The sequence below is a fragment of the Danio rerio genome, chromosome 6, assembly GCF_052040795.2.
Source record: "Danio rerio strain M-AB ecotype USA chromosome 6, GRCz13ab, whole genome shotgun sequence".
Classification (NCBI taxonomy): Eukaryota; Metazoa; Chordata; class Actinopteri; order Cypriniformes; family Danionidae; genus Danio; species Danio rerio.
Window position 1 is genome coordinate 40,049,045 of NC_141026.1, and position 12,905 is coordinate 40,061,949.

The window sequence follows — 12,905 nt, forward strand, 5'->3', positions numbered from 1 at the left end:
CTGATTTGGCGCGGATGCGAGCAACTGCTGGATATATGCCAAACAAACTAACGGGGGAAACGAGACAGATTCCGAAACAAACGTCTATGTGTGAGGCAGCACTGTACTCTGGCCTGAGCGTCTCGCACGCTGGCTCCGGGCTATCGGGCAGTCCTTATTGTCGAGTCCTGAAGGTTTAAGCTCTGTCGACGGATCTCCTGTCTGCACAGTTTAACAAGCACTTCAACAAGCGTGTTTTTTCCCGCTTGGGAAGCCAAGCTGACGTGACATGGGGGCGTGGCAGCATCGACGATTCTATTTTTTGATTCGATAATCGAAATCGAGCATAAATTTCGATCGATTTTCGATTAAAATCGAAATCGTGACACCCTTAATATATATATATATATATATATATATATATATATATATATATATATATATATATATATATATATATATATTAGGGATGTAACGGTATCAGAATTTCACGGTTCGGTTATACCTCGGTATGAATGTCACGGTACGGTATTTATTGAATCATTTACAGGAAAAAAAAAACTTTTGAAAATACTCCAAAAAAGTGCCAAAAGTGTCAATGACATACAAATTAGCCATCAATCTGTAAGCTTTGAAACACTAACTTCAATTTTGATAACAAAAAAATTATTAAACCATGTAAAAAAAATAAAGTTTCAATTTAGTATTGTTGAAAACTCATCACATTCAACATTTAATCACTCACTCACTTAGATAGAGATGGGTTTAAAGGAAAATTATCATATAATTACAATCTGGTAAAAGCTGGTATCTCTGGGTATTTACAATGTCCCCTGCAACAGAAAAAAACCCTCTCATTTGGGACTGAGGTTTCTGGGACAAGAGAGATATGACTTGGCCCATGTTGACAGCAGTGGGGTAACGTTGTGCATTGTCTTTCCCCCACTTGAGAAGACAAACCATGAGTGAGATAGAGATCTCTTTGCGGTACAAGTCAATGTCTGCATCAATCTGAACAGTGTGCTGTGTTTCTGCAGTCCCCATGACTGTTATTAGTCGTATTCCCCAACTTGCAGGCACGTGCACACATAGGGCTCAACCTGTGCAGTGCGCATGCCCTTTTTAGTCTTGGATAGAAAATGCCCTTCCAAAACGATCAAAAGTGCCCCCGCGACGCGACACAACCTCCGTCCAATCCAGCCCTTCAGTAGGCGCGCGACAACACCTCTCTTGAATATGCGTGCTCAACCCCCCCTCGGCGCTTTACAATACGTGCGCCACAACACAGCTGATCAGAACGCGCGCGACAGCACCGCTATTCAGCACGCGCGCAGCGACAACACCCGCTTTAGGTTCGATCATTTCCATCTTTTTTTCATCTCCGCTACTAGCAGCACACTCCATTTCTGCATTACTGGATCTGTAGCGACAACAGACCGCAAAGGATTATGGCCACGCCTGGGCTGATGGGAAATGTAGTTTCAGCTACGTCCCGTTCGCTTCATTCGCCTGAGCAAATTTTCTCAGAAGACCTATAGTTTTACCGAGTCATGCGACTTCGATAATATCGAAAAAAATTAATATTGCGGTATGACGGTATTTACAATACCGTTACATCCCTAATATATATACATATATATATATATATATATATATATATATATATATATATATATATATATATATATATATATATATATATATATATATAAATAATCACACACAGCTCACTTTGAACACTTTTTAAAAACTCGCTGAAACCATCCCTAACGTTATTAATGATTAATTTAGGTTTACGTGGTATTTGTAAGGAATTGAATACAAGCAAAGTACAGTTGTCTGCAAGACATCCAATGCCATCCTCTGTTGAATACCAAACTCAGAAGTGCTTCAAGAGAGATTAGCGTTCTGAAAATCTTAGAATAGATGCAGAATCAAATTCTTGAACTATTTTTCACCAGAGATCTGCTAGTGCAGAGATGCCCAAAATAGGGTCCACAGGCCAAAGTCGGCCAATAGTAACCTTTGATTTGGCCCACCATCCCATCTGAGATTGTGATTTCTACAAATCTATTGTAACCTTTTGTTTGTTTGTTTGTTTTATTGTTAAAAGCTAACTAAAATGAAATGTTTCAATTAAATATGGTAAATGAATCAGATTTAGTTTAAGTATTCCCTTCCTTTTCTTGAGCAGTAATAGTTTGGTATATTTAGATTTACATTTAGTCATTTAGCAGACGCTTTTATCCAAAGCGACTTACAAATGAGGACAAGGAAGCAATTTACACAACTATAAGAGCAACAATGAATAAGTGCTATAGGCAAGTTTCAGGTCTGTAAAGTCTAAGAAGGAAAGTATTAGTAGTATTAGTATTTTTTATTTCTTTTTTGGTACAGTTAGTGTGATATCCAGAGAGGCAATTGCAGATTAGGAAGTGAAGTGGAGACTAAATAGTTGAGTTTTTAGTCGTTTCTTGAAAATAGCGAGTGACTCTGCTGTTCTGATGCAGTTAGGGAGTTCATTCCACCAACTGGGCAGATTAAGCGTGAGCGTTCGCGAAAGTGATTTCTTCCCTCTTTGGGATGGAACCACGAGGCGACGTTCATTCACAGAACGCAAGTTTCTGGAGGGCACATAGATCTGTAGAAGTGAGAGCAGATAAGAAGGAGCAAGGCCAGAAGTTACTTTGTAGGCAAACATCAGAGCTTTGAATTTGATGCGAGCAGCAACTGGCAGCCAGTGCAAACGGACTAGTAGCGGAGTGACATGTGCTCGTTTAGGTTCATTGAAGACCACTCGTGCTGCTGCATTCTGGAGCAGCTGAAGAGGCTTGATAGAGTTAGCTGGAAGCCCAGCTAGTAGAGAGTTGCAGTAATCCAGTTTGGAGAGAACAAGAGCTTGAACAAGGAGTTGAGCTGCATGTTCAGATAAGAAGGGTCGGGTCTTTCTGATGTTTTCTCTTTCAGAGAAGTTTAGTTGGTCATCAATCGTTACTCCAAGGCTTTTCACCATTTTGGATGCAGTAATGGTTGCCCCATCAATCTGGATTGAAAAGTTATGGTGTAGAGTCGGGTTGGCAGAAACTACAAGCATTTCCATATTTACCTTCGGCCTATGGCTCATAATGATATTTGGTTTTATAATATATAAATATAAGGTGTGGGCACCCCTGTGCTAGTGCATATTTGTGAGCAATAAAACGAATTGGTAACCTAATAAATCATAGATTATCTAAAGATGTCTGCAGATTTACTATTTACCTCATCACTATTTACCTCATTTCCAGTGAAGTAAATGTTGATATTGGTGGTTTCCAGTGACTCTCCATAGGCATAATGTATTTTATACTGGTAAAAATTGCTTATTATATGGCTCTACCATTAAAAACAACCATCACAGGAAACTTGTGGAAATATCTGAATGTCAAAAGACTTTAGGTATGATTTTTAAGCTCTTTGAATTATGAATGAAGACTTCAGGCATGTAATAAGTAAGGCAATAAAGAACAACTAGTGTTGTTAAACAAAAAAAAAAAACTGTCCTTGTAAACCACCAAAATCAGTATACACACACAAAATGCAGAAGTGGACTTGTAAAGAACTCTACTTGACAGCTCTCTTTTCTCAAACACACTCGTTTGTCTGCGCCAGTAGTCGAGCACAAACAAAAAGAACAATGTTTTGTTTGTGCCGCATTGTTAACACTCTTCAGGGGGTTCGGTCTATGAATTACTTATACAGTAGTTGTCTCTGCAAGTTAAACTGCTGCAGAAAGAAAGATTTTAACATTTAAAAATAGCATATGCCACCTTTAGAATATTTCTGAGAAACCTTGCGCTGGGAAAATGATTAATTTACTGGAAAAGAATCTTAATGTGAGATATGCTTTACAAATTCATTGTAACAGTGCACTTGCGGTATTATGGCTGACATTCAGTTGAACGCATTTGGCAGATAAGGCCTCCAGAACCCTTAGTGAGAGCTTTTCTGTGTGAAACAGCTGCTAATCGACTCTAAAGAGGATTGGAGCTCACATGTGGAGTCACATTGCTGTAGTAACGTCACTTTAAATGTGTGCATATGTGAGGGAAAATGTGTGTGTGAGAGACAGTATGGTAGAATATGATAATGGAGGTCTTAATCTGAAGCTTGAGGTTGACACTTTCGGGATTAAAGAGGGGAGTTTTAGATCAGCCGTCACGTGATGTATTGTTAGTGAGGCGTGAGATGACATCTGCTTGTGGTCTTGTGATCGCCTGCTCTGTAATGATAACCACTGCTCTCAATCACATCAGCTGATCACATCACATGCATTCTGCTACCATATATCCATTTCAATAGTTGTTTGTTCCCTCTTTTGTCCTATGGGAAATGTTTCATTATTTAATTATGAAGAAAGTTTCATAATTATGTTTATTTGTTCTCTCATTTATTCCCTCTTAGGTGAGGTGTGAGGTGATCGTGCTACCCACTGCGCCACCCCGTCACCCAATCATCATTCATATTTTTATTCTTATTTTACAGTTATTATTCTAAATAATAAATAAGAGAATTTGGAACTGGAAACAATGTAAAGAGACAACTTGAGTGATATGTTAGAATCACCCAAGAAATCTTTTGAGCGGCGTGTATTTAATCACCATTCATGTAATAATAATAAATAATAATTCCTTATATTTATATAGTGCTTTTCTAGACACTCAAAGCACTTTACATATGAGGGGGGAATCTCCTCATCCACCACCAGTGTGCAGCATCCACCTGGATGACGCAACGGCAGCCATATTGTGCCAGACCACACATAAGCTGATTGGTGGAGAGGAGTTGATGAAGCCAATTATGATATGAGGATGATTAGGAGGCCATGATGGCAAATTTGGGTTGAACCCCTACTCTTTATCGAAGAACATCCTGGGATTTTTAACGACCACAGAGAGTCAGGACCTCGTTTAACGTCGGAACTCACTGAGCAGTATAGAGTCCCCTTCACTATACTGAGGCGTTAGGACCCACACAGAACACAGGTTGAGCACCCCTGCTGGCCTCACTAACACTACTTCTGGCAGCAACCTAGCTTTCCCATGTGGTCTCGCATTCAGGTAGTGACGGGCGCAGTCCTGCTTAGCTTTAGTGGGCGACCATGTGAGAGTTGCAGAGAGCTAGCTGCCGACAATGTAAACAAGCAGGATTCACACTGAGAGCAGGAGCAGCACATCTGCATCACTAGCAATGAAATACTATATAAATGTTATTTTAATGTGAAATATTATTGCAAAAAGTTTACTTTTGCAAGTCGATTTTTAAAAAGTCTTTTTTTTTACATATTATAATGCAATTCCTTTTTTTGGTGATAAAGCTAAAATTTAAGCACCATTACCTGTCTGAACGGTCACATAATCCTTCCAAAATCATTGGAAAATAATTATTTTTAAAAACATTATTTTTATCATGTTTAATCATTTTATGTTTTTAAACTGTTTTGCTTTTTTGTATTTATGTGGGTACTATGATAAATTTTGTCTCACAGAATTGTTTAATGAATATAACTTGTTTTATTGTTATATATTCAAACTAGAAAGCAGTTAATTTCAAAATACAATACAAACATAAATAAAATCCTACCGACATCAGACTTTTGATACAAAAAGGTAAATAAAAAAAGACTTTTAAAACAGTTTCACTTTCTTACACAGCATAAAATAAATTGCAGTTTTTAATACTTTGATAAAACAGATCTGAGTGTCTCAGATAACATTAAATTAGACTTGTATTCTAGTCAGCTTACACCATCCCTGTAGCAGGATGGTAGGTGTCCAGCTGGGTTATGTACTCCCCGCCTCTTTCGTTTTATTCTCATCTGGACCTCACGCACTCAGATCCAGGCACAATAAGAGAAGGCTTTGCTTCATTTATAAATCCTGCATTCGGTGAGCTAACATTTCAAATCTCCTCTCTGTTGTGTAACTGCAGAGAAAGGGATTAAAGGCCTTGAAATATCCTGTCTAATCTCCCTTTTGCCCAAACTCAACACCAGGATATATCCTGGAGGCCATGGCTATTATGTCTTGTCTGGAGCACACACACAGACACACAAACACACACACACACACACAGATCCCAGCTGTTTGCAGCACTGGGTGAGTTGGTTGAGTCCTCTGTAATGCTAAGCAGCTGTGGTTTGGGATTTGCCCAGCGATGTGTTAGAATTGGACTGGGCTTGACTCTATAGTCTGGCCTGTGCTGAACAACATTGATCTATTCTGGCATTCAGCAATGGCTCTCCATAACTCACACATAACACAGCAACTCAGAGCCAGCTGAGGAGATAAGAGGGACTTAACCCATTTAAACTGTCATTAATTATGACAAACAGAGAATTTCTCACCATTATTAGATTACTGAAGAGGCTCCAGAAGTTAGTTTGCCGAGTTCTCGGGATTTCCATCTGCTCTATTCAGGCAGGCCCAAAAAATATCAGCACTCTTTGAGAAATGGCTCAGAACCAATCCTTTCTCTTCCCCCTCTTCATTTGGAGACGCCTATTGATATTTTTCTGTTGTCATTGAGTATATGAGATGTGAAATGTTTGCTTTATGACTACAGTAAATAGAGTTGTCCTTGTCTGAGGGGGCTGAGAGGATAATGTGTGATTACTGGATGAGGGAATGCTATCAGTGGCTCAAGCTATGCAGAAATATATTGATTTGGTACTAGAGTATATTAATATAGGTTTTTTATGATCCTTGCATTGCAAAGCCATTACAACATAACATGGCTGTTGAATACTTGATTCTTAGGTGATGAATATTCTAAGGTGTGCAGTTATTTTCCAATAATTTTCCAATAGTCTATGGTCTTTAGACTCCTTGTTAGAGCAACCGACTCCCATACAAAGGAGTTGCTGGTTCGATCCCAGCTTGAAACACGTTGGGTGGTGTAGGCTCGGTGGGCTTACATAGACAAACAGCAATACCGCATAGAAAAAAGTGCAGTTTTGAAAATACCTGTGTTAGTGTGTGCAGGGCCTAAAAAACAGGATTCGCCATTCCTAAGAATGCAGGTGCAAACATTTCTGCTGCTTAAGAACAAGTTGGGTATATGGCATAGATTGTTCTTAGAAAGAAGATTGGTAAATGAAGTCCATTAACTTTAAGGACAGCAATCGTATAGTGTAATAATTGACACATGATATAATAGTACATGTTACATTTTTCAAAGGTCCCATGAAAATGTACAAATGTTGTAAATGCTAGTTTCTGTCTATAAGTTTTAAGGATATCTAAGCTAGTGTGCTCCAAAATAAAGACAAAATATGCATTTAGAAAACATAAAACTGATATAAACAAGTAAAACTAGCAGTTTGTTACTTCCCGAATGGATTAACAATTTTTTTTTTCACGTCACATCATACTTTAGTTTTCCATCAAATCTTGACCAATCAAATGCTCTCTAGTATCTGTCGTGCCCTGCCCCCTTCAAGACGCTTGTGATTGAGCTTAACCACTCTCAATGGCAGAGCTGGGATAAAAACAAAATGATATTGGCTGTTTTTTTAAAGGGGAGGAGCTACTCTATGCCCCACCCTCTCTTCATTTTTTCAGTTGCGATTACATCAAAGATTGAATTCAAAATGCACATTTCGAAGCACTTCACAATTGTCACTGGTGGCGATGCCCCCATCATATATTTGCATATTTAAAATAGGCTCTCTGTGAAATGTTTATTTATAAATAAGTACTTTTAAATGACAACACTGTGATAGTGGCTTCTGTAGAGGATTCATGCTTTACATAAACCTGTCACTGGCACAAGATAAAGTCACAACACAATTGTTTGATTTATTTCATTGTGTCGTCGTGTTTAATAGTATGTAAACCAAGGTCAGAACATAATTTTAGTGTTCAAGGCCCCAATAAACAGCGTGCCATTGTCCTTAAACCTGTCATAACCAAATGACACTCTTGCTTCTGTGAATCCGTAAACCACCTGATGCCCGATTTCACCCTGACAGGTTTTGAGGTGCCTGTTAAATCATCAAGACAGCTTGACAGAACAGAACGCTGTAGGAGGACACAACAGCTCAAAGTGATGACTTATAGAAACGCATTTCATCTTGTGGATGTCCAACTTATGTTTGTAAATCCACATTTATGTTATGATCATGCAGCTTAGACCTTGCTTGAAGCATTGTCACGAATTGTTTGATAGGGGTGTAAAGATGACTAAATAGGGGTTGAAATGGAGGGATGACTTTCAGGGCTCCTCAAAGACTTTGAGTCCCATTTTATTTCAGCTGCCAGTTTTTATAGGAGAGCCATTAAAAATGGATGCCAGGAATTGATTTCTAAATGTGGCTGAGGTGTTATTTATGACGGAAGTCACGCTGGGATTTAATAATTCTCTGCTTGTTCACAGGCACAGCTTCAACATGGTAAACCTCCTCAATGGCAAATCCAACCAAGCAAACCACACAGAGCGGACACCACTTCTCAAGTTCTCCCAAAATGATAGGTGAGTCTATATGGGGGCTTTAAAGTTTCACAGTGTTCTTCTGTTCTCAATTGCTTCAGTGGTTTTCAGTTCTTCAATAAATTTGCTTTCTTGCTCTTATGTTATTTTTCTACTCTTTTTTTATTTAAGAAAGAAAAAGGGGGGAAAAAGAAACAAAGTGATTGTCATAGAGGTTACTGTATCAAATCACAATACATTTGATGCATATTTTCACATATTATTTGCAAAGGTGCTCAGCCCATTTTTTCCAACACTTGTCAAGTCTTAAGTTAAACTTAAGTCTCTCCATATGTACATCTCCTTTGCAATTCCTATCCACTGTATCCTTGTTGGAGGATCAGCCTGAAACAATTTTGGAGTTGTGGCTTTTCTGCTTAATACAAAAAGTATTTGTATTACACTGTAAAACCCAATAAGTTAAGGTAACTCAAACCGTTTGAGGAAACCGATTACTACAAACCATTTGAGTAAAAAAAAAAAAAAAATCTACCAATCATTAGGTGGGGTAAAAGAGGCACATCATGCGCATGTATTCTGGCAGTGCTCAAGAATGAACAGTTTTTGGGAAACTGTGCACTCCACCATCAATGATATTTTTAACCTTCATATTCCTAAATCATTCAAAGTACTTTATCTAGGAGATATTCCAATTACTTATTTGATCTATTTATTTAATAGATGTTCATTTGAGAAATGGATGTATTTGCATATATACAAGCATATATGCATGTACGCATATATGTATGTATGTATGTATGTACTGTATGTATGTATGTATGTATGTTCATTTTTGCATATATGTTTTATTATTTTGTGTTTGTTTGTTTTGTTACTACTGGTTATTTGTTCCTAAAAATCTATAAAAACTAAGTTAAAAAACGAAACAAAACAAAAACGAATCTATTAATCTACAGAGAACTGTGAACTTACTCCATTTGAAGTAATGAGGTATTTAATTACATTCAACACTGAGTTCAAAACTCTTTTCAAATGATTGGAATTAACTTGCAGTAAGTTTTGAGTTATCTACACTTCATTGGATAAAGTTGATTTGGGTATTTCTCATTGGCTGGAAAAATGTCTGACTATTTCCCAAGGTATAATGAAATTAATTAATAATCCAGTTCTTCTCCATTGCTTTCATATTATTTAACATGAACATTCTACTCTTCACCATATAAAAGGGTATTTATTTGCAGTGCTGGGAAGTTTGTTAAAATATTTAAAAATACTTGCTCTTTAGATAAGTGATTCATAAAGATAAACAACACAATCATAAGTTCAAGGCACTCAAACAGTACGTGATAATATTAAAGCCTTTACTTACATGTCTTCATCAGGGTAGAAATGTTCAGGTCTAATTTAATAAAGTGTAATAATACATTTCTAATTACTTTGTATGAAAAGTAATTTAATCAATATGTAAGTTAATTATTTAGTCAGTACTCCTAAAAGTTATATAAATCTTAATGTCTAAGATTATTAAATGAAACTTTTAAAATGTATTTATATTTGAGTCAAACAGTGCATTTTAGCTGTAAAAAAGAAATGTAATACTTAAAAGAATGTATCAAAACAACTAATGACATACAGTTCTCACCATATATCAGTACACCCCTCACAAATCTTCCATTTAAATGAATATTTTCTATAGAATACCTTAAAATATTACATTTGTGCATATACATTAGATTAATCACTGCTAAAGCCAAATCTGAAGCTAATCTAACAAAATAGTTTATGGTAACGGTCCAACAATTTGTAGTTAAAAATTTGTATCTTAGGAAAAAATAGGTAATATGATTTTTAAAAATTGCAAAAATTGAGAGAAACAACAAAAAACTATTTGTTGAAATTTTGCTGTTTGTAAATTTTTTTTTTTTTGCAATATTTCGCAATAATTTATATGTTAGGGAAAAAAATGAAATACGATTTTAAAAAATAGCAAAAATTGAGAGAAACAAACTAACAAAAATAAAAAAACTGATTTTGTTGAAATTTTGCAGTTGTAATCTTTTTTGCAATATTTCTCATTAATTTAAATGTAGAATCTTTCAATTTTAAAGATGTTCAGTGAATGAATTATTAAATCTGTTTTGTTTAAATGCACCAAAACACATTGCCTATATTCATTTAGAAATGGATACAAATATTAATTTTAAAATGTGGTGTACTCATTTATGCTGAGCACTGTATATACATAATTCAAAATTTTCTTAAGCATGTGCAATTGTTGAACAAGTCTTTTTAACTAATCATTTGACAGCTGTTGACTTGGCATAGTCAAAGAGGCTCTTGCAGAACAGCCATCAATACCTGATCTCTGCAATTACTGACCCTGTACTCGTTCACTAATGAGAAAAAATCCCTTTGTGACCTTTGTTTTCAACAATTACTTTATATATTTCCAGGTTGAAGACAAACACAGTTCTTCATTTAATGTATGGCATTATTATTTCCTTGTGGTCTTGACCTCTGTGTATGTCTTAATTAAAGCAAACAGTGCTTGCAGTTCACTATCGTCACTCTCAGCTGTTGAGATATGATTTTCACAGCACCGTTCACTCAACCAGTCAGGAGTGTGGTAATGTTAGCCATGATATTTTAATACCCAGTTTTATATCCATATGTATATTTTATCAGACATTGCTATTAGGTATGTAGGAATGAACTTTAATAGCTCTTGAATAAGTCAATTTGTTTAAGGGGCGACACTGCAGAAAAAAACACTTTTTATTTTTTCTTTAAGTGTCACGTTTTAATTACAATATGTATTTTTATAAATATAAATCTCTGAGCCATAAATCTACACTTCAGCAGCACTTACCTTCACAGTTTTATTCATATCTAGGCTATATGAGGATATGGATGATAAGGATTTGTTTATATAATATTTCTGATTAGATACAATGTTTTATTCTACAAAACAAATCAGATTTTTTGTTCTTTCTTGCTGTGACTTGGAAAAAAAACTTCAAAAAAAAAGTTTTTAAACCTTTTAAACTTCATCTAATGTTTATAATTTAGTCCTATGCATATATAATTGCATTTTTCTTTTGTAAATTTTAAACAGAATTTATAAAAAGCTGTAAATGTTTATTGTAATGATTCAGCTGGTGATGAATGCTATTTTTTTTTTTGCCATCTTAACCTGCAGTGTCTTGCCTAAACGCAGTTTTTTTTTTCAGCATTTGTCCTTGATTCACTCATGCATCCCTGACAGAACTCTAAAGCCAGCGATTATGTAACAATATTTGAAGAGGCATACGCATAAGGATTATACCTGAAATTAATTTTGTTGGGATGACATTGTCCTCTTCAGTGCTAAATATTCCTGTTTTCATGAGATTGCATTTCATCTTTCATTGAGTAACACTTGAATTATCATTGATAATAGAAATTCTAGTGTAACCAGACGCAAGATTTTAATGCATCAATTGTTTGTCTATGTATGAAAACTGCAACTAAAGTTTTTCTCAAGAGTCAGGGGCCTAAAAATGAGTAAAAATGACAGAAAAACAAAAAAGCAAACAAACAAGCAAACAATAATAACAAAAAAGACTAAATATAAAAGTATTAAATTAAGCAAAAAATTTATAAATTAAAAGTAAGCTAAGTGAATAAAGAAAGAAAACACAGATGAATAAAACAAATATCAAGTTGTTTTTAATCCATACAAAATATACATTTTTACTCCCTTGAAAGCGCAAATCATCTCAGACTGGTTTCTTGAACATGACAATACTCAAATGGCCTTCAGAGTAACCAGATCTCAATCCAAAAGAGCACCTTTGAAATGTGGTGGAACGGGAGACTCGCATCATGGATGTGCAGCCAGCAAATCTGCAGCAACTGCGTGATGCTATCATGTCAATATGGACCAAAATCTCTGAGGAATAATTCCAGTACCTTGTTGAAAGATTAAGGCAGTTCTGCAGGCAAATAGTATAAACCTGTAGCTATGAGTATAAAAGTGCCTACATAACTGTGGATTTTTTGACTTGATTATAAGCGGCAAGATACATTATTCCAGCTGAGTACACTGTATCATCGCTAACAGCATTAGCATTCTGCTCATTGCTTAACAGAGGCAATAGATGGAGGCAACTGATAGCAAGCAGCCATACAAGCTTTATGAAAACAGCTACTCTTTGATCTCGGAGGACTGTTTTGATGACACAGAGCAGACTACGGAAGGCCCACCTATTGTTTATAATAATTGTTTATAAAAAACTATTTTCTGAGAAAAATTTAAATGTTCAACACAATACACTGCCTGGCAGCAAAAAAAGTTGCTGTTTGGATTAAAGTATTCTTCTTCTGAAGTATTACTATTTAAAGTATTCGTCTTCTATTTAAGGATCATGGAGGCTACTGTGCTCTTAGGAACCTGAAGTTTTTGGTAACCTTGGCCA

The 12,905-nt window shown here is 35.9% G+C and overlaps 2 protein-coding genes across 3 annotated transcripts in view; both read left to right on the forward strand.

The window, feature by feature from the left end:
* Nucleotides 1–12,905, forward strand: part of LOC147836428 (uncharacterized) — a 719,152-nt gene that overhangs the window by 527,255 nt on the left and 178,992 nt on the right. The gene's annotated exons all lie outside the window — the stretch shown is intronic.
* oca2 (oculocutaneous albinism II) overlaps nucleotides 1–12,905 on the forward strand; it is a 178,881-nt gene that overhangs the window by 8,966 nt on the left and 157,010 nt on the right. For both annotated transcript variants that reach the window (XR_015493936.1, XM_087257613.1), the window contains exon 3: nucleotides 8,395–8,490. Coding sequence is in view for 1 of the 2 variants with exons in the window: in XM_087257613.1 (XP_087113739.1) it covers nucleotides 8,395–8,490 (96 nt within the window). In the remaining variant the exon portion in view is untranslated. The remainder of the gene's footprint in view (nucleotides 1–8,394; nucleotides 8,491–12,905) is intronic.